Source organism: Bos grunniens, chromosome 16, assembly GCF_055505025.1.
Source record: "Bos grunniens cultivar Pamir isolate PY7600 chromosome 16, Bosgru_T2T1.0, whole genome shotgun sequence".
NCBI lineage: Eukaryota > Metazoa > Chordata > Mammalia > Artiodactyla > Bovidae > Bos > Bos grunniens.
In genome coordinates, this window is record NC_141180.1 from 12,055,843 (window position 1) to 12,081,771 (window position 25,929).

At 40.4% G+C, this 25,929-nt stretch overlaps 1 protein-coding gene across 1 annotated transcript in view; it reads left to right on the forward strand.

Annotated features, from left to right (window-relative positions):
- Positions 1-25,929, forward strand: part of CENPF (centromere protein F) — a 62,433-nt gene that overhangs the window by 19,839 nt on the left and 16,665 nt on the right. The window contains exons 8-14 of the mRNA XM_086342384.1: positions 2,443-2,568; positions 3,961-4,089; positions 5,890-6,012; positions 11,443-11,578; positions 13,413-16,807; positions 18,044-21,331; positions 22,565-22,717. Coding sequence (XP_086198510.1) covers positions 2,443-2,568; positions 3,961-4,089; positions 5,890-6,012; positions 11,443-11,578; positions 13,413-16,807; positions 18,044-21,331; positions 22,565-22,717 — 7,350 coding nt within the window. The remainder of the gene's footprint in view (positions 1-2,442; positions 2,569-3,960; positions 4,090-5,889; positions 6,013-11,442; positions 11,579-13,412; positions 16,808-18,043; positions 21,332-22,564; positions 22,718-25,929) is intronic.

Sequence of the window (25,929 nt, forward strand, 5' to 3'; positions counted from 1 at the left end):
CTCATTTATTCAATGCTTTCTGGATTCCATTTTTTTCTCATAAACTACAAATCCACCTAACTGAAAATTCAGTCTACCTTCCTCCATCTTGTCTCTAAAGATAGTCTGACCTTGTCCAATATGTTGCTGAAATCAAATTATCCTTTGCTTATGCTATTCCCTGATCTACCTTTAGAATTACCTATTAAATAAAATGGAGCTAGTTTAGCCAAAGTCAACCACGTGCTTCAGTAAATATATGCTGTTTCTAGTATGCTTCTTTTCCAAGTATTTACACACCATGTGGGATACAAGGTTTGAATTCATGTAGAAACAGTGTTGGGGCTGGGCAGCAAATCTGGATTTCATGTTATGGTTAAAAACTCAGGCCCAGAGCACTGAGTCTCTAGGTCTCTGTATACATACTGTTATATACTCTCTATATACATACTGTTAAAGGACTAGAGCCCTGAACCCTTTTTTAGAGTATTATGGAGCATTCATGACACCTAGTGGTCAGGTACTTGTATATGGATGGTGCATCATAAATACCAACATTAAAAAAAAAATCTAAATAAAATATAAATTACTCCTAAAGGCTTTTTTTTTTTTTTTGTTAAACCAGCTGTTTGTACAATAATAAAGTATTATTGATTCTGAGATCTTGTGGGTTGCAGTTTGAGGGAGTGCCAGCAGAGGGTGCCAAGGATTCATTCATTTATTCTGCCCTGCATGTTTTTTTTTTTCCCCCTGAGAATTGTCAAAATTTTAGACCATCATTTAGGCAGTGATTTTTGTCTTAGTTGCTTACCACTGTATCCCCAGTGCCTAGCATGGTGCTTGACATTTTTGCTGAGTTCATATTTATTATTGGTAGAAATAATTTCTTTCATACTTTTCCTTAGGGGTTTAAAAATTCAAGAATGATAAGGATAATGACAGAGGTATCTTAATGTTCAAAGCAGTGAATTAATTCGAACTACTGGCTCAATATTTTACTTCTTAAATTCAGGATCTTGAAAGTTCTAATATTTGCAAGATCAGACCAGCTTTATCTTTTAATCTTTGGTTAGTTAATAATTGGTGTTAGGTCTTATGGGAAATTTTTACATAGTGTTTTCTTTTCCTCTTTGTTAAATTTCTGATAGTTCTAAATGGGTCTATAATGAGTCTCAGAGAAATATATTAGTGGAGAGATTTGCCACACTGGGGTACATTTTTGGATCAGGAATTCTCCCCCAGCAGTGTGAGTTGTTCTTATTCTTTCCTGGGAATTTAGAGTTGTTTTGTAGGGGAGTTCTAGGATTTGAACACCACAGGGAAGAATTAGAGGAATGGGTTTTAACACTTTGAAGATTTAATTTTAAAGAGGATCCTAAATTTCAATGTAGTTCATGTTTTAACAGTTATTTTAAAGATAACTGGCTATGTATAAAAAAGAATGAAATAATGCCATTTGCAGCAACATGGATGGATCTAGAGACTAGAAGTACGTCAAAGACAAATATCACATGATATCATTTATATGTGGAATCTAAAAAAGATCATACAAATGAACCTATTTGTAAAACAGAAAGACTCACAGACATAGAAAACAAATATATGCTTACTAAAGGGGAAAGTGGGGAGAGGGATAAATTGGGGATTTGGGCTTAACAGATACACACTACTATATATAAAATGGATAAATAATACAGCACAGGGAACTATATCCAGTATCTTATAATAATCTATAATGGAAAAGAATCTGAAAAAGAATATGTGTGTGTGCATGTGTGTGTTGTTGAATCACTTTGCTGTATAGCTGAAACTAACATAACACTGTAAATCAACTATAGTTCAATTTAAAAAAAGAGATAACTGGCTATGTAAAAAGGCAAATGAGTATTCTTTGTGTTGCCTTTGGCAGCTTGGTTTAAAACCCATTGTGATACTCTCTGGAGTGCTGTGAACTTCCAAACATTTAAAATGACATAGTGGGAGCATTGTGGAGAGATGCATATTAATATTTAAAACTTCTCACAAAATCTATTATTCTTGAAACAGACTACGTATGAGGATAATAGGTACCCTCTGGTTATTTTGCAGCCTCTAATTTACACAGGTCAACATCACTGCATTTTAACCTCTCATTTCTGTACGACAAAATGTTAGGTGACTCAATATTCAGACACACTGATTTCTTTTATGGCACAACTTATGAAGGGTTTATTTAAATAGCCTAATGCAGGTTTATATCCTTGCTGATATTTCCCAAATATAAATTTATGTGTGCTAAAATAATTGTAGTAGTTTTGGTATTTGGCTAATTGTTTTAGCCCCAACTTTGTATGATATAAAAAAGTCAAAACACAATGTTTGAACTTGAACCAGATCATGGGACTAATTTTTCTGAAATTCAAAATGTTTGCTTCTTTCCAAGAATAATTTTTGTTTTGTATTGAACGTCTTAATTTGTTTTAGTGTACTGCTTTGGAACAAAAATTGAAAAAATTGACTGAAGATTTGAGTTGTCAGCGTCAAAATGCAGAAAGTGCCAGATGTTCTCTGGAACAGAAAATCAAGGAGAAAGAAAAAGAGTTCCAAGAGGTAAGGTAAACGGATTCATGAGGAGTTTGTCCAGAAGGCTCTTGTGGTGGTTTCCTAGGTTGATCATTTGAAAAGAGGAGTGTGTGTCATCATTTGGGATGTTCCACTAGAGGGGAAATGCTGTGTGGAAAAGGTTACTATACTTTCCTTCACACTTTTCCATCTTTCAGTTTTTGATTGGAGAAGGGCTTTAGAAATTTTTTTTTAATCCATGTTTTCTGATTTGTTTGAAATTTGATACCAAGTAGAAAAGGATTGGAGAAGGCAATGACACCCCACTCCAGTACTCTTGCCTGGAAAATCCCATGGACAGAGGAGCCTGGTAGGCTGCAGTCCATGGGGTCGCTAAGAGTCGGATACGACTGAGAGACTTCACTTTCCCTTTTCACTTTCATGCATTGGAGAAGGAAATGGCAACCCACTCCAGTATTCTTGGCTGGAGAATCCCAGGGATGGTGGAGCCTGGTGGGCTGCCGTCTGTGGGGTCGCACAGAGTCGGACACGACTAAAGCGACTTAGCAGCAGCAGCAGCAGCAGAAAAGGATTGTATTTCTTGTTTCAAACACTCTGTTTTGTAAGGGAAATTATATTACATTCTACAGCTGGTTTTTTTTGTTTGTTTTTTTTTTTACAAGTTTTCTTTGTTTTTTAATTTTTTGGCCATCCCCTGTGGTGTGTGGAATATTAGTTCTCCAATCAGTGATTGAACCTACACCTGATCCACCTTGGAAGGTGGAGTCTTCACCACCAGTCCACAGGGGAGGTCCTTCCAGCTGTTTCTAAAGTCTGTGAGTTGGCAAATACATTAGAAAGGTGATTAACGTCTAGGGGGAAGAAGTTGGCAGACAAGTTAGGGCTGAAGATGCACTTGGATAAATCTTGGTATCAGTTTCAGGTGAGTTAGCCTGGAAGTAGGTCTGTAGTCCTTCAGTGAGAGTTATTGGAATTGTGAATCTGGTGTCCCTGTGTGGTTATCAAGGTTAATTGGTGGCATCTACTTTCTGTTATTCTCAATGGTCAGTGGTGTTTTAAGCTCCCTTTTTGAGTGTGTTGATTTCTCAGTGGAGTTGTGACTGGTTGGCTCTCAGCTCTACCCTTTTGTCCCTGGGTACCTCAGAACAGAGGTGATTCATTTAAGATGGGGATGAGGTGCCAACGGGCCAGTTTCCACGTGTTCTCCTGGGGGACTGCTTCCTCTTCCGCTTAGAGACCAGGATCTGATGCCCGGGACGGGTGCTAAGGCTGCCTGTGTTGGTCATCAAGTAGATGCCGACTGGCTCCATCATCTCCTGTTCTTTCAGAAGAGCTGTGCCTGGAGGATGTCTGGGTCTCGCCCTGGGCTCTCCCTTGTTAACCAGCGTCTGTTGGATGCGTTTGTCTTTCACTTTTTAGGAGCTCTCCCGTCAACAGCTTTCCTTCCAAACCCTGGACCAGGAGTGCACTCAGATGAAAGCCAGGCTCACCCAGGAGCTACAGCAAGCTAAGAACACATACAACATCCTACAGGCTGAACTGGATAAAGTAGGGTGCTAACTTATTTCTCCCTCCTCCATAACCTCCTCCCCTACGTTTTAAAATAACGTGTCATTTCTGTACCAATAGGATTCCTTTAAAGGAAAAAAACTTTCCTCACTTTCTGTAGTTATTAAAGTGGAGAGCAAACTGAACCTCTCTGGGTCTGGGTGTTCTCACTTAGAGAAAGGGAACGCTGAGTGGGGATCTCAGATCTGAGGGTCTGTGGGCGTCTCTGATATTCTGGTGGTTCTTGGTCATGCCGCCACATGGGAGCTCTCCTAAGTGTGTATGCCTCCAGTCAAAGTGCTAAAAAAATTATAATTTACTTTTTTAACACCCACTGCACAAATGATTTCATCCAGATTTATGGCTTTCTGACTCTTCCGTGTGATGATGACACCCATATTTAAATCTCCAGCCTGGATGTCTGGTCTGAACTTCAGACTTGGGGGTGTGCATCCAATATTTTCACTCATGTGTTTAACAGGCATTTCACACTTAACGTGTTGTTCTTTGCTTAGTCTTCCTTGTCCCAGTAAATAGCAATTCCATTCTTCACATTGCTTCGGTCAAAACCTTCCCATCATCTTCAAGTCCTCTTTCCTCTCATATGTCAAAGTAATTCCTTAAAACTCTGCTGACTGTACCTTTATTTATTCACACACACACACACACACACGTACACTTGAGTGTATATTTGCATGCATGTGTATATATGTGCTCTAATACACATCATCACTCACCTGGGTTTCTGTACTAGCAGAATCCTCCTGTGCCAGGATAAATCTTTATGAATTATTTATTGGCTGTCCTCTAAGATTAAAAAAACAATAAACATTTGCAGATGTATAATTGTTTTTTTTTTTTTTTTCTTGCTTGTTTTAATTTTTGTCACAAAAGGAAAACTGTCTGAGCTTTGTCCTAGTCAGATGTTTTGTAGTTGATGTGTTTTCCCTGCCACTGGGTACTGAGGTTTGTGTGGCACCATTGGTCGGATCACTGGGCAGATGAACGTGTGTGGGCTGATGTTTCTGTAGCACAGCTTCCTGCATGTGACATGGATGGCCTCTAGGGCATATGTCTTCTCACACGTGACAGGGTACTTCCAAGCCGCCCTCCAGGAAAGTCGTAGCAGTTTACCTGACACCAGGTATAAGAGGCCTGTTACCTCCATCCTGCTAGTAGCAGACAGTCCTGGTTTTAAAAATTTTGCCAAAGAGTGAAAAATGTTATTATTTTTTAAATTCACAGTTTCTTAATTACCACTGAGGTTATTTCTTTCAGAGGATGACTTGCCATTTGTCTCTTTTGTAAAAAATTTCTATTTCTGTCCTTTGCTCATTTTTAAATGGGCTTGCTTTTTTGTACATTGAATCATAGCTATGCTTTATGTGTTGTATTTTGGGAATATCATTTTTATTCTGTTGTATTATTGCAAATGTGTTCTCTCAATTTGTTTTCCCATCTTTTGTTGTTGTTTCTCGTCTCATTTTTTAAACAAATTTTAGTTGTTTTATTTCTTGTAGTTAATTTTTTCTTTTGTGATTTCCTCCCCAAACCCAGCTGTATTCATCAACGTATGCTATTGCCAAGTGATGTCATGGGTTAACATGATGGTATTTTAAGTTCAGCTTCTAGGACCATGTTAAGCTATAACATATATACTATGTCTCAACCAAAATAGATTGCTTTCATTCTTATATTCCATGACCTTTTTATTATTTAAGAATTTAATATTATTTAAGAATGAATAGCTATTGAAAAGTTAAAACAAAAATGAAGCTTTGCCTTGTTTTCTCTTTGTAGGTCACATCTGTAAAGCAACAGATAGAAAAAAAATTGGAAGAGTTTAAGCAAAATTTCAGCAAAAGTGAACAGGCCTTACAGGCAAGTCAGACCAAGGAAAATGAGCTGAGGAGAAGCAGTGAGGTAAGGAGCAGAGAGCATTTATTTGCTTCTGTGTGTGAGGAAGTGCAAGGATTAAAGAATTTCTGCACCATTTTCCCCACATAGTGTTTTTCTTTTTTATTTGCTAGAAGTATTACAAAGTGTTTTGTATATAATCTATGACATAGAACATAAGTGGTTTTTTCACTTTCTGTTCTGATGTAACTTACTAATAAGCATCTAGCAATTATAGGAAAACATGACTTGTAGTAAATCCGTTTGGTACTATTCTTTATTATTTTAAGATAGATTTAGACCACCTGTGAGATGGAAGGATGGAAGAAAGCACAGGATTTTCTTTTCTTCTTTTTATTTCCTTTTACCTTTAAAATGTATCTACTTTTGCTAGGCCTGGGTCCGCACTGCACGGGCTTCCTCTAGCTGCGGGGGCTTTTCCTGTTGTGCTGCGGGGCTCTGGGGCACTCAGTCTCAGCGGTGGCAGCACACAGGCTCACACAGTTCCTCCCTGGCATGTGGGATATTCCCGTACTAGGGATAGAACCCGTGTCCCCTGCAGTGCAGGCAGACTCTTAACCACGGGACCACCAGGGAAGTCCTGCAAGGGGCTTTCTAAGTGAAAAGTAACAAAATTGGTGAAGGTATGATTTAAGTCCCCTTTCCAAAGTGATAGACTTAAATAAAGTTTTTTTGACAGATAAAGGGTTTCTAGATTTAATATTGTTACAAAAGCATTAACTAATAACTGTATGACTCTGGCTTCAACAGTCACACACTGATCTTCATGTGAAACATGTGCAGGCACAGGTGGTGGTGTCTTTGTAGAGTCATGGTCATGATACACATGGTGCATGAGGTTTCCCAGTGACGAGGATACGAAGAGTAGCCTGATAGTGCTTCTACCAATAGATTTTATCCATACTTACTTTAATTTGCTTCTCTCTGAATTTATTTAGTTGCTTGGAGTTTATTTTAAAGGACTCAATTAAAAACCACTTAGGGACAGTTCGTAGGCTGAAAACAGTTTGAGTAGAGCCGTAAGTCAGCCTCATAGTCTTATGGAGAAGCACAGCAGAACAGTAGAGGTTGCTTCTCCATCAAATGTCACAGGGAAGACTATTTTTCACTAGTTTTTAAAATATTTTTAAAGTATTAAATATTAAATCTTTTACATATCTAAAATTACTTGTTAGATTATACAGTTTTTTTTTTTTTCCTCTGTAAGGAACAGTCATTTATCCAGGTGAGGCAAGTCTAAATGTATTTATCCTCTCAGCTTCAAAAAGTGTATCGGTTCTAGAATCAGAACATCTGTCAGTGGCAAAGAAGAGGTTGTTAAAGCAGCTATAGCCTCAGAGGGGTAATATTGCTGGAGAGAGGCGGCCCCAGCCCCAGCCGCCTGAGTAGAGGAAAGCTTCATATCAGATGATGGTTTCATCAGCAAACGTTTTTAAATGGAAGCGTTTGTTTCAGCAAAACAAATGTTTGCCTTTTGGCCAGTGGGGACCAACCAACAGATGCTTCTGCTAACATTTCCACAGGCAGACTGGCAGCGAGCTCTTCCCTCTCTGAGCTTCCCTTTCAGCCAGGAACTCTCCTGCGACTCCACTGGCTGCCTGGTGGAAACATTTTGTAAAAGTGATCGTCTGGTTAAATGGGTCCAAACACTTTTTAAACGGTTTGTCGGGCCAAGGCTGCATAGCGAGCTGGACATTTCTTGCAGGTGTTTCTGAAGACTCATGCGTCCCTGCAGGGTCTGGTTTGTCAGCCGAGGAGCTGTCCACCATGAACTCGAGCTGTGCTGAGTTCAATGCCAGTCATGTTTTGCTCAATATTTCATAAAGTTCTGTGTCAGTGAGGGCAGTCATGGAGGTGTCTAGCACAGGGCCAGAGAGCTCACTTAGAATTAGTCTTCAATGCATGTTTGTGTTATGTGTCTTCTTTTGAGAATAATATCAAAAATTCAAAGGGCTTAGCTGGCTCTCACATTTTGAATTGGGATTGGAATCAAAAACAATCTATCCAGTTTGACACGGGTATAACTTTGTGGTAAAATGGTGGCTTTAGACGAAGTGAGATCTGAACCTGCTCTGTGGCCTTGGGACCGTGACTTACCCTTTCTGAGTTTGACTTGCCTTGTCTTCATATGAGGACTAATAGAACCCCTCCCTTTTCAGAGTTGAATTAATGATTAAATTAAGTATTGTATGTCAGGTGCTTAGACTTGTGCCCAACCCATAGGGCCCTTTGGTCTTGATAACTGTTAGAACTTTTTTGGTGTGACCACTGTTTGCTGTCACCCCGAGGCACAGAAAGTGATGAGCAAAGGACACGGCATTTGAGATTTTTGGCATTTAAAATTATAGCCTATTCTAGGCTATCACTCTGGGTGTCTTTCTGTATCTAATTATAAGTAAGTGCAAGCAAGTCTAGTGTGCTTATAGGTTTTGGATGCTGAAATAATGTGACAGTTGTACCGAAATGTTCCTTGTCCGTGTTTCGCAAACTAATATGCCACTCACAATGAGAAATTATCAGTAGTGGAAACGTGATTTAATGGCCCAATCAAGGGTAAAGTTAACATTTAGTATCAAAGTGAATGGAGGGTTTAGCTAGGCTGCTCATCCAACATCTAGTGCCAGCCCCATAGCACTGGGGTTCGACAATCATAAACTGTCATTTGACAGCCAAGATGAGGGAACACTTGCTTGGGGACCTTCCTGAGCGTGGGGACCTGTATGACGCGGGGTCCTCTAAGGGACCTGGTCTGGCAGGCGAGAATGATGAGGCGGAAGGGGAGAAGCACATCTTTTGCATACATCCTTTGCGCCAGCCGGGGATGTTTTAAGCTTCATTCCTGGGTGCTGTCACGAGATGCCACACAGTAGCTGAAATGTGTTTTGTCTGGCCCTAGGAAATGACACTTCCCTTGCTGCTTCTAAAACCAAAGTTGATCTGGGTGGAATTGCTTGCTAAGCTCTAGTGCTGGCTTGTGGTTATAGGGATTTTTGTTGTGTGTTTCCAGACTGGTGCCCAATTTTTCGAATCATGTTTGGTGGCGAGAGATGCCTGGGAGACTGTATCCTTGTATGCTTAACTCATTGTTGGTAATGAGCTACCCAATCAAGTCTTAAGTGGCTGTAAGCTGTGCAGAAAACTAATTGCTGATGGATGGCAGCCTACAGCTTCATTTGCAGATATTCATTTTCTAAATTCTGGCCTTTTAAAATTCTTGGGTTGGCCACAGCCAGAGCATGATAAGCCTCAGGGTCCCGGGGTTGGCAGAACGTTTCTTCATTTGAAACAAATATTTATGGAGCTAATGCCAGAATAAAGGCACGTTAATCTTTCCACTGGGCTTAGTGTTCACTTAAATGTCTCCAGTTATGGACATGATGGATAGAGATGAGCAGACACATAAACATAAGTTGTCCCCCTCCCTCCTGGGGTCCCTCATTCCTCTTCTTTTCACCTTCCTTCCTCCTGCTGGGATGCACCCAGCTTTAGCTTTCTGGCCACACCTCTAAATGTAGATGCCATTTGATTCAATGATTTTTTTAGAGCAAAAAATACAAGTTGCAAAATGTATCTTAGATGGTTACATTCTAGTTGCTCTCTTATGTGAGCTCATTTGGCTGATCTTAACATTGAACACACAGAATCTAGCTGCTGTTGAATTTTAGGAAGAAACACTACTACTAATGCCCCGCTGCCTGCGTTAGAGTGAGTTAAGGTATTTTTCCTTTCATATCTGTGATCTAATTTGAGTGGGGATTATTCTGAGTCTGAAGAACAAACAAGTGATTACACATTCTCTAGTTGAATGAAGCTCATTTAAGTCGATCACATCCTTGCACCTTAGTGATCATTCATCCTGTGCAGAATTTCACAATGACTGGTATGAATGTCAGTTTTGACATGAGTCAGTGCGGGCCTTTAGTTCTGGTGGATCTCTTAATTTGATAGAGCCTCAGTTGAGCACATGGAAAGGAGGGAGGATCAAGACAAAGGAGACAGAAATATAAGTGCAGCGGGCTCTTAAATTTTGATGATGAAATGAACATATATACACGAACACAGCAGCCGCCAGCAAGTGTTCAAGTACTTTGTACCAGCCAGATTCTCCCTCTTCTTGAATTTGGCTTTGCTACATCAGTACCCATCTGCTGGTAGTAACCAGACTGATAATTGAAGGCAGGCTTCCAGCACCACGTTGCCAGGGCCATCTGTTTTCTAACGGTGCAGTAGGGTTTTGGAGGATGGGTCTTAACTGTTTCTTTAAGAATTCAAAAATTCCCTTCTCAGAGGAATATTTTTCTAAGTGTGTTTGTGTGCTTTTAAAGTTCGGCTTATGAGTCTCCCCTCCCCACACCACTCCAAGGATGGGGGTTGCGTAGTTCTGTCAGTTTGTCATGATACATGCCAATTCCCAGTGATCCAGAAGGTGCCATATAATGTAGGTTGAAATAATTAACAACTGTAACATCATTGAAGGTTGAACAGCGGGTTGAGGAATATGGATAGAGGATTTATAATATTTATTATGCAAGTCACATGGTTAATAAGAAGCATTTTTATTCGGCAGACAAATACTACTTTGTTTTAAGACTAAGAAAAATAGGTCTCCCTAGAAAATAGAATGAGGCTGCATGTGTCTGTCTGCTATTCTATGGCACATCGATGCACGGCTCTTCATTTAATCAGGTACCCACCAAAAGACCTGTCTTCACTGGGAAGCCTCAGATTCCTCCCTGTAGAATTGATCCTTCCATGCTCCAGCCTCTCATTTCCCATAGCACACTTCACCTCTCTCGAGCATATAACACATCCTGCCATGTATTAAGTGATGGCCCCCTGGCAGGTACCTGTCCTGAGGGCAGAGACGCTGTCTTAATTTGTAACTGCACCTTTCATAATGCCCATTCCAACATCTTGTACATTGCAAACGTTAATAAACATTTATTAAAGGTAATTGACTCATAAAGACATTCCCATATAGCAGTGAAACTTAAGATGGTTTTACAAAAAAAGATCAAAAATCATCACATGAATTTTTTTGGTTCGTCAGCACCTCGGAACTTTGCAAAGATATATTTGATTATTTAGGCGTGATGGAAACTTGGAGTGATTGTGTCTTTGGGAGGCTTGTAAAAAGGGTTTTCCTTATATGCGAATGTTTTAACAACCACAGGGACACCTGGAAAGTTCAAAAAGTAAACTTCTTGAAGGAAAAAGATTATCAGTTTTTAGGTTTCGTGCTTCTGACTTCTATTTATAGTATCATTTTATTGAAATAAAACTGTCTAACTTCATTGCTCGAAGGGCAAGTGTGGTTCCTCTCCTAGTGAGATGCACACATGGTCCCATGAGACAGAAGTCCCACCAAGGCAGAAGTCCTGAGTTGCTTGAGCATCTGTCTGGACAGTAAGACAACTACCTAAACCTGTCTTTTAGGAAATGAAGAGGGAAAACAGCCTCCTCAAGAGTCAGTCTGAGCAAAGGGCCCGAGAAGTCTGCCACCTGGAGGAAGAACTGAAGAAGGCCAAGCAGTGTTTGAGTCAGAGCCAGAATTTTGCAGAAGAAATGAAGGGTGAGTGGCGTTTTAGAGTTCTTCCCCTAGGCTAATGTTCCCTCGAGGGAGGTTGGATGTCATTAGAAACTTCTTTGAATTTTTCCATATCTTCTCCCAGAGAGATGTCAGCAGCTGATGTGGAAAAAGTTTTTGCTTTTCCACTTTTTAGTTTCTAGAGTGATAGTTGGACTTTTTTTTTTATTGGAACACACTGAGTCCCCAAATGCCTGGTTTTCAGCACTTTGAAACCAAAAGGGTAAATATTTTCCATACAAAAGTAAATTGTTGGTGCTGTCTCATTCCCCAGCATGCTATTTTGTGTCTCAAGTGTGTTTGTTAGTTACATCCAGACGGCTCATCTACTCACCCATTACAGTTTCCCTTATAATGGAAAATTCTATATTAAATGCATGTTTTCCCAGCCCTTAGTGACCGTTGTTTTTGGATGGCTTACTTGACTGAATGATTTTATTTCCTTACTTTCTATGTAGCCACAGAATGAGGCTATGTACACCAAATGATTCCGTTGTTTCACACTTATTTGTATGTGCCATGTGTCTTTATTTAGATTTATTTTCTCCCCTGGGGTGTTTGCACGTCTTGGATTTCTTTTAACCTGAGCGTTCTCTGACTCTTTTCTTTTTTAAATTCTAACCTCCCCATACAGCTTTCAATTTTCCACGGCAGGAAGTAGAAATATCAATCTTCAGGTGTTTTGAAAGAAAACTATAGGGAAAGAAAGAGGGTGTTTTTTTCAGCGTTGGTCACCGTGTCATTGCTTGAGGCTCTGACAAACAAATAGCCCCTGTGGCGCTGTCTCCAGCAGCCATCCACTCTCATTAGGTAGACGGAGATGAGCGGGCTGGAAAGAGGAATTGCTGTCCAGTTGGTATAACACCTGAGTTTATAATACATGCTACCTTTTTCATCTACTGAGATTCTTTAAGACTTCCCATTGTTGAATGAAGGCAGTGTGGTTATTCTCAACTCGGAGGGGCCTGTGGGCAGACGGGAGTTTTTAAGCAGAGAACAGGCAGTGATGGAGTCTATGACATCTTCCTGATGACTCTCATCTTCACAGGCACCACCCTGACTCTGAGGGGCTGGGGTGTGGGCCATTGCTCCTCACTGACATTCCTATGTTCGTCTCCAGAGTTGCTGATATATAGAACCATGTACATTTTAAAATTGAAGTATAGTTGGTTTACAGTGTTGTGTTAGTTTCAGTTGTACAGCAGAGTGATTCAGTTACACACACACACACACACACACCTGATTTCAAATGCTTTTCCCTTACAGGTTATTACAGAGTAATTGAGTATAATTCCCTGTAGCACCATATACTCTTGTACTTAAGCTTGATCCTGTGGATTTTTGGCTAAAATGGCAAAGAAGTTATTAACTTTTCTGAGATATCAGGGATGTTGCATAGTGATGTGGGATATTTCCATTTTAGTGCTGCTCTTGTCACACTTTTCTCTCCTTGAATAGCTATTTCCAAAAGGCAAAAATATGAATATACATAAGCATATACAAGGTAAAAGAATAAAAGAAAGTTTCAAGTGCTTAGGAAGATAACCCCTTGGTGCTTTATACAATAGCACTTTGTTATGCTGCTTAGAAAGAAGATAAACAAATGTACTGCCATCCTGAAAAGGACCATTTTCTTTATATGAGCTTAGATAATTATCAGGTGGTTTACTTTCAAGGAGGTATACAGGCAGTAATGCCAATTTTTACATGACTTAAGCTGTTTTTGTTTTTGTTTTTTTTTTAGAGTTTAGAATTCTTGTAGAATAAGTATTTATTAAAGCCATGACAACTTAAAAATATATTTTTTCTGTTTTAATAGCTAAGAATACCTCTCAGGAAACCATGTTAAGAGATCTTCAAGAAAAGATAAATCAGCAAGAGAATTCCTTGACTTTAGAGAAACTGAAGCTTGCCTTGGCTGACCTGGAAAAGCAGCGAGATTGTTCTCAAGACCTTTTGAAGAAAAGGGAACATCACATTGAACAACTGAACGAAAAGTTAAGCAAAACAGAGAGAGAATCTGAAGCATTGTTGAGTGCTTTGGAATTAAAGAAGAAAGAATATGAAGAATTAAAAGAAGAGAAAACTCTGTTTTCTCGCTGGAAAAGTGAAAACGAACAACTTTTAAATCAGATGGAATCAGAAAAAGAAAGCTTGCAGAGTAAAGTTAATCACTTGGAAACTTGTCTTAAGACACAACAAATAAAAAGTCATGAATATAACGAGAGGGTAAGAACTCTGGAGATGGAAAGAGAAAATCTAAACGTGGAGATCAGGAACCTTCAAAATGTGGTTGACAGCAAAACCGCAGAGGCAGAGACACAGAAACGAGCTTATGGAGAACTGCAACAGAAAGCTGAGTTCTCAGATCAGAAACACGAGAAGGAGATAGAAAATATGTGTTTGAAAATCTCTCACCTCACTGGGCAAGTGGAAGACCTAGAACATAAGCTTCAGTTACTGTCAAGTGAAATCATGGACAAAGACCAGCGTTACCAAGACTTGCATGCTGAATCTGAGAGCCTCAGGGATCTGCTAAAATCCAGAGATTCCTCTGCGATGACAATTGAGCCTCATCAGAGAAGTCGTTTAGCTTTTGAACAGCAGTCTGCACTGAACAATTCCTTTGCAAATATAATCGGAGAGCAAGAAAGTGTGCCTTCAGAAAGGAGCAGATGCCATGTAGCAACAGACCAAAGTCCGAAAAGTTCATCCATGTTGCAAAATAGAGTTGTTTCTCTTGAATTTTCCTTAGAGTCGCAAAAGCAGATGAACTCAGATCTGCAGAAGCAGTGTGAAGAGTTGGTGCAAATCAAAGGAGAAATTGAAGAAAACCTCATGAAAGCAGAACAGATGCATCAAAGTTTTGTGGCTGAAACAAGCCAACGCATTAGTAAGTTACAAGAAGACACTTCTGTTCATCAGAATGTTGTTGCTGAAACTTTAGCTGCCCTGGAGAGCAAGGAAAGAGAGTTGCAACTTTTGAATGAAAAATTAGAAACTGAGCAGGCAGAGATTGGAGAGTTAAAAAAGAACAACCATTTACTTCAGGAATCTCTAAAGGAGCTACAGTTTTTGTCTGAAACCCTGAGCTTGGAGAAAAAGGAACTGAATTCCATCATTTCTCTAAATAAAAAGGACATTGAAGAGTTGACCCAAGAGAATGGGACTCTCAAGGAAATTAATGCCACCTTAACTCAAGAGAAGATGAACTTGCTCCAAAAAACCGAGAGTTTTTCGAACTGTATAGATGAAAGAGACAAAAGCATTTCAGAGTTATCTAATCAGTATAAACAAGAAAGGCTTACTTTACTACAAAGATGTGAAGAAACAGGAAATGCATTTCAGGATCTTAGTGAAAAATATAAAGCGGTTCAGGAAAAGAACTCTAAATTAGAATGCTTGCTGAGTGAGTGCACGGGTGTTTGTGAAGACAGAAAAAATGAATTAGGACAGCTAAAGGAAACATTTGCAAGGGAACACCAAGCATTTGTATCACAGTTAGCATTAGCTGAAGAAAGAAACCAGAATTTAATTGTGGAGTTGGAGACAGTGCAGCAAGCCCTGCAGTCTGAGATTACAGATATCCAAAACAGCTCTAAGAGGGAGACTGATGGTTTAAAGCAAGAAATCATGAATTTAAAGGAAGAACAAAATAAGATGCAACAGGAAGTTAGTGCCTTATTACAAGAGAATGAACACCTGATGGAATTAATGAAGACGAAACATGAGCATCAATGTCTAGAATTGGAACCAATTCAAGACTCTGAGAAAGAAGAGAGGGAGATAAATACATGTCACCTTCAACTTCCGATGGATCTTGATGTTAAAGATACTTCTCCAGACACTTGTAATGCACAGCTGGTGCAAGTAGAATCTGAAGTCAGAAACATGGAATTAAAACTTCAGAAGAGTGAGAAGGAAGAGTGTCTACAGTACGAGTTACAAACTAGAGAATTAGAAACTGAAGATTTGCAACAAGATCCTCAGTCACAAGATATTAGTGGCCTTGGAGACTCTGAAATAGATCCAGAAGAAAAATATATTTCAGTGCTTCAGGAGTTGTCAACAAGTCAGCAGGACAATGCCCACCTGCAGTGCTCTCTACAGACAGCCATGAACAAGCTGAATGAGTTAGAGAAAATGTGTGAAGCCCTGCAGGTTGAAAAGTCTGAACTCATATCTGAGCTGAATGACTCAAGATCAGAATGTATCACAGCAACTAGTAAAATGGCAGAAGAGGTAGGGAAACTAGTAAATGAAGTTGAAACATTAAATGACAAAAATGCACTTCTCCAAGGCGAGTTAGTGGAAGAAACACCAGAAGGTGAATTTGGTGAACAACAAGATGAGCAGACATCTGTGAACTTAAATCCTTTGGATGACAGTAATGTCTATGAGCATTTGACCGTGTCAAACAAAGAGGTTCAAATGCACTTTGCTGAATTACAGGAGAAATTTTCATCTTTACAGAGTGAACACAAAATTTTACACGAACAGCACTGTCTGATGAGCTCTAAGATGTCAGAGCTGCAGTCCTACGTCGACACGTTAAAGGCTGAAAATTCAGTCTTGTCGATGAGTCTGAGAAGCTCTCAAGGTGACTTGGTAAAGGAGGTGCCACCAGGACCTGGGGAGGAGCATTTACTGTCCTTGTCATTTTCTTGTGTGACTGACAGCCCTGGTAAGGCAAGTTTGGGAGAGTCCTCTTTTTACAAAGATCTTCTAGAGCACACAACAGAAACGTCCCTTTTGAATAATCTAGAAGGGACTGTTTCGGCAAACCAGTCCAATGTAGAGGAAGTCTCTTGTAGTAGTCTGGAGGAGGAGAAGCTGACCGAGAAAGAGATCCCCTCTGTCCCACTGAGGAGCACTCGAGAACTTGAGACCCTCTGTCAGACGTACCTCGAGTCCCTCAAGCAGCTGGAAGAGGAAATCGAAAGTCAAGGGATTACGAAAAACAAGGAGATCAAAGAGCTCAAGGAGCTACTGAGTTCTTCGAGGGAGGAGCTTGACGACCTCAGGAAGCAGTATTTGTCAGAAAATGAACAGTGGCAGCAGAAGCTGACAGATGTGACAGCGGAGATGGAGTCCAAGTTGGCGGCTGAAAAGAGACACACAGAGCACCTTACACTTGAGCTTGAGGTGGCGCGGCTTCAGCTGCAGGGTCTGGACTTAAGCTCTCGGTCTCTGCTTGGCACCGACATAGAAGATGTAAGTACACGGGACTGACGTGCTATTTCTCTAGTCGAGTGCCCAGGAGGCATGCAGTGTTTGTTGAAATCGACATTAAATCCAAATTAAAATATTTTTAGGGTTTAAGGAAATAAGAGCAAAATATACCAAAGTTTTGAAAAAATAAGCCAGAACTTTAGGAAAGTGTGTCACCTTTATTTAGGGGGTAATTTCTATCATCATCATCTTTAAAAATTATTATATTGGACATTACTACAGATGTTTTTTAAAGTATCCTCAAGAAAATCATGTTACAGAGTCAGAATATCTTCTTGAGGATGTCTGTATATTTTCACTTTGTGATTTAATAAAACACATTGAATCTCAAACTGGCACTTAGGAATGGTAAGGTGATCAGAATTTTTACCTCTCTTACTCTTTTCAGACTTTTTAATGTTACAGAGTTATAGACATGAAGCTAAATACTAGTGTTTATTTTGTAATTCTGAATACTTTTCTAACACTTTGCTTGGGTACAAATCTATGATTTGATATCAGTTATTCTAAAAGACACTTTTTTCTTTGTTGAATAAAAAGTGGTTTAGTTACTTATACCTTTGTCTTTTCCAGTCTACCAGCTAAACTAATAATGGTGTACAGTCAATGAGTCTCACTTAATTACCTCCCTCTACCTCTGTAGGGTGGTAGAAGGCACATGGAGAGGTGACAGCAATTGTGATCAAAGTCCCCATTTTACAGATAAGAGAAGGGGAGGTTTAAACATGTGATTTATCCAAGAATATAGGCTGCTTATATTAAGTGATTTAAGTCCTTGACCTGGAAATCTCGTCATGAAGCCTTACTGCCTTCTCTTATTAAAGAGTGTCATAAATGCTGAAGATGGAAGCTGACCATTTAATTTGGAATTTGTTAGCCTCTTATTTGATAATCCCAAAGAAAATTTCAAATTTGGCTACTTAAAATATTCCTAACAGGAAACAAATTTTGAAATGTAACTACATCACAATTTAGATGATCACATAAACTGACCTGAAGGCTTTGTCTTCTTGATAAATACCCAGGACCTTGCACATGGAGAACACTTCCTGAATGTTTGTTTAATTGTGTTGACTATTTGGATGGAGAGATGTGAATCTGGTAGGCAGTATGCCATTTAGCAGAGACAAGTGTCTAGTTTCCAAAAAATAATAAGCCTATTTATTCTGATTCTTCTTGAAAAGTAAGATGCATTCTTATTATATTTTGCAACTACAGGCTATTCTGGGTGGAAACGATAGCTGTGACATAAGAGAATCAGAAGAATATATTTCAGAAACTAAAGAGAGGACCCCAAAGCATGAGATTCACCAGATTTGTGAAAAAGATGTTCAGCAGGACCTCAGTCTAGAGATGGAGAAAATAACAAAGACTGGTGCAACCAAACTTACAGAAGAATGGTCCAGAGAGCAGTCCTCAGAAAGCAGTCATGAGATCCCAGTGGAAGATCCAGCCCAGGGCTGTTCAGGATGCATTTCTGAACTGTCCCTTTCTGGGCCTAATGCTTCAGTGCCTAGGGATTTTCTGGAGAATCAGGTAACCATTCAGAGTCTCGAGCTGAAAGTAAAAGAGACATCAAATGAGAATTTGAGATTACTTCATGGCATAGAGGAGCGTGACCAAAAAGTTGAAAACTTGCTAAATGAAATCAAAGAGTTAGACTCAAAATTCCATTTACTGGAAGTACAATTAACTACCAAGATTGAAGCATGTGTGGCATTGGAAAAAATAGTTGAGGAACTTAAGAAAGAAAAATTAGATTTAAATGAAAAATTGGAATCCTTTTCTTGTCATAACCAGAGAGAAGAAAGTTCAGGAGGTCTCACTTCCAACTTAGAAATGGTCACAAGCAAATTTCCACATGAAGGTATTGAAGATGATGTAGCCAAGGTGACTGACAACTGGAGAGAGAAATGTCTCCAGGTGGAAAATGAGCTACAGAGGATTCAATCTGAGAAAGATAGCATGGAGCATCATGCCCTCTCTGCTGAAGCCAGCTTAGAGGCAGTTCAAACAGAGAAACTATATTTAGAAAAAGACAATGAAAATAAACAAACAGTTATAACCTGTCTTGAGGAAGGACTCTCAGTGGTCACAAGTGAGAGAGATCAGCTTCGTGGAGAGTTAGATACTTTGTCAAAAGAAAATCAAGAGCTAGATCAGATGTCTGAAAAGATGAAGGAGAAAATACGGGAGCTTGAATCTCATCAAAGTGAGTGTCTGCATCTCCAAGAGTGGCTTCAGAGTTTGGAAAAGGACTCACAGGCACTGTCTCTGGTAAGAAGTGAGCTGGAAAACCAAATTGAACAACTGAATAAAGAGAAAGACTCACTTGTATGGGAATCCGAAAGCCTGCAGACCAAACTGAGCGAATCGGAGCATGAAAAGCTGGCCATCACCAAGGCTTTGGAGGCTGCCCTGATGGAGAAGGGTGAGGTCGCAGTGAGGCTGAGCTCCACGCAAGAGGAAGTGCACCAGTTGAGAAAAGGCATTGAGAAACTCAGGGTCCGCATTGAGGCTGATGAAAAGAAGCAGCTCCATGTCTCAGAGAAACTGAAAGAAAGCGAGCGGAGGAATGACTCGCTTCAGGACAAGGTTGAGACCCTTGAAAGGGAGTTGCAGATGGCAGAAGAAAACCAAGAGCTGGTGATTCTTGATGCTGAGAATTGCAAAGCAGAGGTGGAAACCCTAAAAACACAAATAGAATTGATGACTGAACGCCTAAAAGATTTAGAATTAGACCTTGTCACAATACGGTCTGAAAAAGAAAATCTTTTGAAACAGCTACAAGAAAAACAAGGTCAGGCGTCTGAATTAGATACGCTACTCTCTTCATTGAAAAACCTATTAGAAGAAAAGGAGCGAGAGAAAATACAGACGAAAGAAGAAGCTAAAAGTGCAATGGAGATGCTGCAAACACAGTTGAGAGAGCTAACTGAGGAAGTAGCAGCCTTATGTGATGACCAGGAGACATGGAAGGTCGAAGAACAGAGTCTGGACTCTCCTGCCCAGGAGGTACAACAGCTGAGAAATATCATTGAAAAGCTGAAAGTCCACTTGGACATTGATAAAAAGAAGCAGCTCCAAATCCTAGAAAAACTGAAGGAAAGTGAGCATCAGGCCGATTTCCTTAAGGATACAGTTGAGAACCTTGAAAGAGAACTCAAGCTATCAGGAGAAAACCAAGAGCATGTGACTCTTGAGGCTGAGAAGTCCAAAGCAGAAGTAGAGACCCTGAAAGCAACAGTGGAGGAGATGGACCAAAATCTGAGAGGTTTGCAATTAGATCTTGTCAATATAAGATCAGAAAAAGAAGATCTGACTAAAGAATTACAGAAGGAGCAGAGTCGAGTGTCTGAATTAGAAACGTTAAATTCTTCATTTGAAAACCTATTGCGGGAAAAAGAGCAAGAAAAAGTACAGATGAAGGAAGAATCTAAAGCTGCAGTGGAGATGCTGCAAACACAGCTGAAAGAGCTAAGTGAAGAAGTAGCAATCTTGTGTGTTGACCAGGAGACCTGGAAGGTTGAAGAACAGAGTCTGGACTCCCCAGTTGAGGAGGTACAACAGCTGAGAAATAACATTGGAAAGCTGAAAGTCTGCCTAGATGCTGATAAAAAGCAGCAGCTCCATATCTTAGAAAAACTGAAGGAAAGTGAGCATCAGGCCGATTTCCTTAAGGATACAGTTGAGAACCTTGAAAGAGAACTCAGGCTATCAGGAGAAAACCAAGAGCATGTGACTCTTGAGGCTGAGAAGTCCAAAGCAGAAGTAGAGACCCTGAAAGCAACAGTGGAGGAGATGGACCAAAATCTGCGAGGTTTGCAATTAGATCTTATCAATATAAGATCAGAAAAAGAAGATCTGACTAAAGAATTACAGAAGGAGCAGAGTCGAGTGTCTGAATTAGAAACGTTAAATTCTTCATTTGAAAACCTATTGCGGGAAAAAGAGCAAGAAAAAGTACAGATGAAGGAAGAATCTAAAGCTGCAGTGGAGATGCTGCAAAAAGAACTAGAAGAGCTAAACGAGAAAATGGCAGCCTTGGGTAATGACCAAGAGACCTGGAAGGTCAAAGAACAGAGCCTGAGTAGTCAAGTAGATTCCCTTGAACATGAGAAGGCTCAGTTGCTGCAGGACCTTGATGATGCCAAAAGTAATTACATGATTTTGCAGTCTTCTGTGAATGACCTCATTCAAGAAGTTGAAGATGGCAAACAGAAACTAGAGAAAAAGGATGAAGAAATCAGTATACTAAAAAGTCAGACTCGGGACCAAGAGCAGCTTGTCTCTAAACTGTCCCAGATGGAAGGAGAACAGCAACTTTGGAAGAAGCAAAAGGCAGACCTGGAAAATCTGATGGTGGAATTGGAGCAGAAGATTCAGGTGCTGCAATCCAAAAATGATGCTTTGCAGGACACCTTAGAAGCTCTGCAGAATTCTTCCAGGAATCTGGAGAAAGAGCTTGAATTGACAAAATTGGAAAAAATGTCCTTTGTTGAAAAAGTAAGTGGCTTTATGTCTTTACATTTGAATCTGTTGTCAGGAGGAGGGGCAACCACTGTGTGAGTTCTGTTTCTTTCTGGACAGCGTTTGCTGTATAGGATCAAACTTTGTAAAGGCTTTAAGTTTGGGGGTCTTGAACTATGGGGCATATTGACTTGGCTCCAATAGTGAGTAATTCTTAGCTTTGGCACACACTTCCATGGGGTACTTCTATGGATTGGCCCAGTTTTCACTGTGACACCTGGATAGGGAAGAAGTTTTGGGTTGCGCATGGTTTATTTCTTGTAGTACATCAGAATAGTAGCCCACATACCCATACCCAGTTGAGTACCACTGCTGTAGAGAGTATAACACATATTAGTCAGAATCAGTAGAGATCACTTTTGCCTCTGCCCTGCCATTTTTGCCTTTAGGGGAAATAACTGTTAAAGATACTGATATAATTATAACCAACAGAACCCTCATGGCTCCCAGGACATGTCCCTCGTAGGGATTTTGTGCTTTCAGCCCCGTTCTCTTTGGGCAGTCTCCTGTTTTGTTAGCTGATGATGAAAGGGAAGATCTGCCATCAGGAAACTCTATTAAAGAAAAGTTAAAAATTTCCCCTATACTTACTGATCTAGGAAAGTGATTCCTTCAAATTAAGTTTTTATTGGACAAGTAGATTATCCAGAAAATACAGTCAATCATATCTCAATATTTTCCAAGAATTTCAAGTTTTTGCATAGCTTGCAAGTGATAGTAGTTATGGTAGAGACAATTAGACAGACTTTACTGGGCTATTTCAGTCTGGTGTAGGGATGGATGCAAACAATCCTGCTTTAACTGGTTTTAACAAACTATCATCCTGTTTCTTGCGTTTTAGCATGGCTCTAGAGAATACATAAGAGATCCAAGGGTTGATCGATTAAGTCACTGCCTCGTAAATACTTTCTGGTGTTTAAGTTTAATTCAAATCATTACCTCTATGAAGGATTTTAAGATTCGCTAATATTATCTTTCTTTGTCATTCCTTTCCTTATTGCTGTTTTTTGTTAAATCTTGCAGAGAAGAAAAGGCAAGCTTATCAGTCGGTTTTGAGAATATTATTTGAGTGGATTAGTAACGGGAGGATTAGCTGGGTTTTATTTTATTATTGGAGGGATGTGAATGTCACAAATATGCTGTGTCACAGTGATTAATTTGATCAAACAGACAACCATAAGCAGATCCTAATGAAAGATGAAATTTCAGGTAAACACAATGACTGTGAAGGAAACTGAGTTTCAGAAGGAAATACATGCAGTGATACAAAAAACGGTGGCACTGAAAGAAGAATTTAGTGGGGAGAAAAACAGGCTAACGGAAGAATTAAATTTAATGTTGGAAGAAGTGAAGAGCAGCAAAGTAAGTTTCTCTATGACAGATTCATTACACTCTAATAATTCTTGTGCACTCTCTCCTTGTTTGTTTTTGTAAGATCTTCTGAGATGTATCAAACTTTTATTAGCTTTTGAAAAGAATAACCCAAAGCTATGTCATGGTCAGACCTGCAGTAATCTTTGCCATCCAGCAGTGTCATGAGCCCTGAAGGAGTCCAAAGAGGCCCCCAAACACATCAAAATACCTGTCAAGGAGCCCAGATATGTTTTTCATAGAAGACAGCCCTTCTGACTATATTAACTCATACCAGAAATGGATTGCATGCAGCTTTCAGTAGGCTGTTTTCCTGGCCTGCCCCAGATTACAAGCCAGAGTGTTGCTAGAGACAGATGCACTGATCTTGCAAAGAACTAACAAAGTAACAGAGAGTCACAGTAAAAATGTAAAGTTGGAGCAGTCTTGGGGTGCTATTTTAGGGCAGGTGGTGGCAGAACTATAGCATTTGGGCTGCCACTCCCACTGCTGGTCTCATAATAGACATTGCTGATTCACGCGCTTTCTCCTGAATCTCTTAACAACGAGACTTAGGTAGCAGCTACCATGCAGCCAGATGGTAAAATTCCTGTATCCATATAATCCGTGTGCAACTTCATCCCCAAGTAGTTTTTAGAAAAGGATAGGAAAATATAATTGTGATTATGAACCAGAATAATCACATAAAGTTGCAGTGATATTTGGAATAGCCTGTATAAGAAATGGGGGAAATTTGTGCTTTTTTTTTAAAATAAGGTAGGTTTTTAAAAAATTCTTAACTGTATGTCTTTGCTGTGTCTTTGTTGCTGCCTGTGGACTTTCTCTAGTTATAGAGGGTGGAGGCTAGTCTAGTTGCAGTGCTCAGGCTTCTCGCTGCCGTGACTTCTCTTGTGGAGCACGGGCTCTGGAGTCCAAGCTCAGTAGTTACGGCACGTGGGCTTAGTTGCTTGTGGCTTATAGGATCTTCCGGACCACGGATGGAACCCATGTCCCCCGCATTGCAAGGTGGATTCTAACCACTGAACTACCAGGGAAGCCCTGTGCGTTTCTTTAAATATGATATTTAATAAAAATGGAAACGCTTTGGCATTTAATCTCAGCAATTGGTTCATGGGATTTGTGGCAATGCTATGTGGAAGGAGTTCCTATGAATGATATCTGAGTCCTGCACCTGCTGAAATCTGCTTGGGACTGAGCAGTTTGAGAGTATCCCTAGTATATTGTTACTTGCATTTCATTTATAGGCTCTACAAAAAAAAAAAAAAAAAGCTAAGTGTTCAGCTTGAAGGCTGTATGTATGAGCGTGTTGGTCTGCAATGGCTTTATTCATCCTGTAAATACTACTAAGGTCAGAGGATAGAACGGGGAACGATAGCTATCCAGTGGTTTCTGCACTCACAGAGCTTACCATCTCGACACAATAAATCACTCCATAGGAAATGTATAAAATAATCATAAATGCTTCGAGTGCTATAAGACTTCCCTGGTAGTCCAGTGGTTAAGCATCTGCCTGCCACTGCAGGGGACACTGGTTTGATTCCTGGTCTGGCGAGATTCCACAGACCCTGAGGCAGCTAAGCCCATGTGCCCAACTACTGAGCCTGTGCTCTGCAATAGGAGATACGCTGCAGTGCGAAGTCCGGGCACCAGAACTAGAGAGCAGTCCCCCCCTTGCTGCAACTAGAGAAAGCCCGTGTGCAGCAGTGGAGACCCAGTATTGCCAAATAAATAAATTATTATTATTAAAAAAAAAAAACGACTGTTAAGTGTGATAAAGGAAACAAGATCCTTTCTGCAGAATGTTTGGGAAGTTGGGTATAGGAGTAGGGAACAACCTAACTTAGACAAGGTTGTCTGAGAATGCCACTGCAAGGCAAGAAGGCACCATGTGAAGAACACGACCAAGGAGGGAGCCTTCTAAGTCTATAGAGCAGTGTGACAAAATCTCTGAAATTAGGGACTTCCCTGGTGGTCCAGTGACGAAGACTGTGCTCCCAATGCCGGGGGCCTGGGTGCTATCCCTGGTCAGGGAATTAGGTCCCATGTGCCGCGACTGAGAGTTCACATGCCTCAACTAAAGATCCCGCATGCTGTGATAAAGGTTGAAGATCCTGTGTGCTGAGAAGACGTGGAGCAGCCAAAAAAGGCAGGGGGCGGGGGGGGCGGGCGGGGACAAAACTCTGAAATTATAAACACCTATGGACATTTTCACAATTGAAAGGAAACCATTGTGGCTGAAGTCAGATGGAAAATAATATGCAAGAAGGTTGGAGCAGTAGGAAGAGATGGTAAAGAACTAGAGTACAATCTAAAGTGACACAAAACACAGGAGGCTGGTGATTGAAGGGAAGATTTAGGAAAGATACATGAATTTGGCTAGTTCACAGTATAGGTAGTGTTTAAAAATTATGAGGATGGTAGAAAATACAGATGGAGAAGAGAAGGTGAAGAGGCAGCTCAGGGCCCAGCCCAGGTGACCCCCCAGCAAGTAGGGTGAGACAGGAGGAAGAGGCAGCAAAGGAACTGAGAAGACAGGAGGAGGCAAACCAGGAGAGTGTCCTGTTCCTGAAGGCACGAGTGGAAGCTGTCTTGGGACTGAAGGAGTGGTCAGCAGCATCAGATTCTGCTCAGAGGTTGAAAGAGATGAGGGCTAAAGAATGGGGTTTGTAACATGGAGCTTGATGATGCTGTTTCAGGAGGAGCTGGGATAAACGGTTGGAGCGGGTTGAGGAGTGGTTGATGAGAAAGTGAACACAGCATGTATATAAACACATGTAGGAACAGCTATTTGGGATCACGCACAGAGAAGCCAGATGCCTCTAGGGCTGCAGTTTTGCTAGTCCTGCACCATGAAGGGAGAGAGGGGCAGAGGAGTGGGGAGCATGTGGAAGGAAATTCTTCAAGTGACAGAAGATGCACGTAAGCTGGCCAAGGAAGGGGGCTTGAGTGTAAAGGTGTTGGTGGTGCTGTTGATGAGGTCAAGAAATTACCATAATAGAAGTACTTAAAAAAGTGAGAAGCCAAGGGAGCCAAGGAAGGTTTGGTCCAGGGTGTCTTAGTTATGAAGTTGAGGTTTCAGAGATCCTGTGCTCCTTGTGGAGGTGACCTGGGGTTGGAACAAAGGAAGTTGCCCTGGAGGTGAAGTCGCCATTTAAAGTGAATTAAGTCATCCCTCAGTATCCACAGGAGATGGGTTCTAGGCC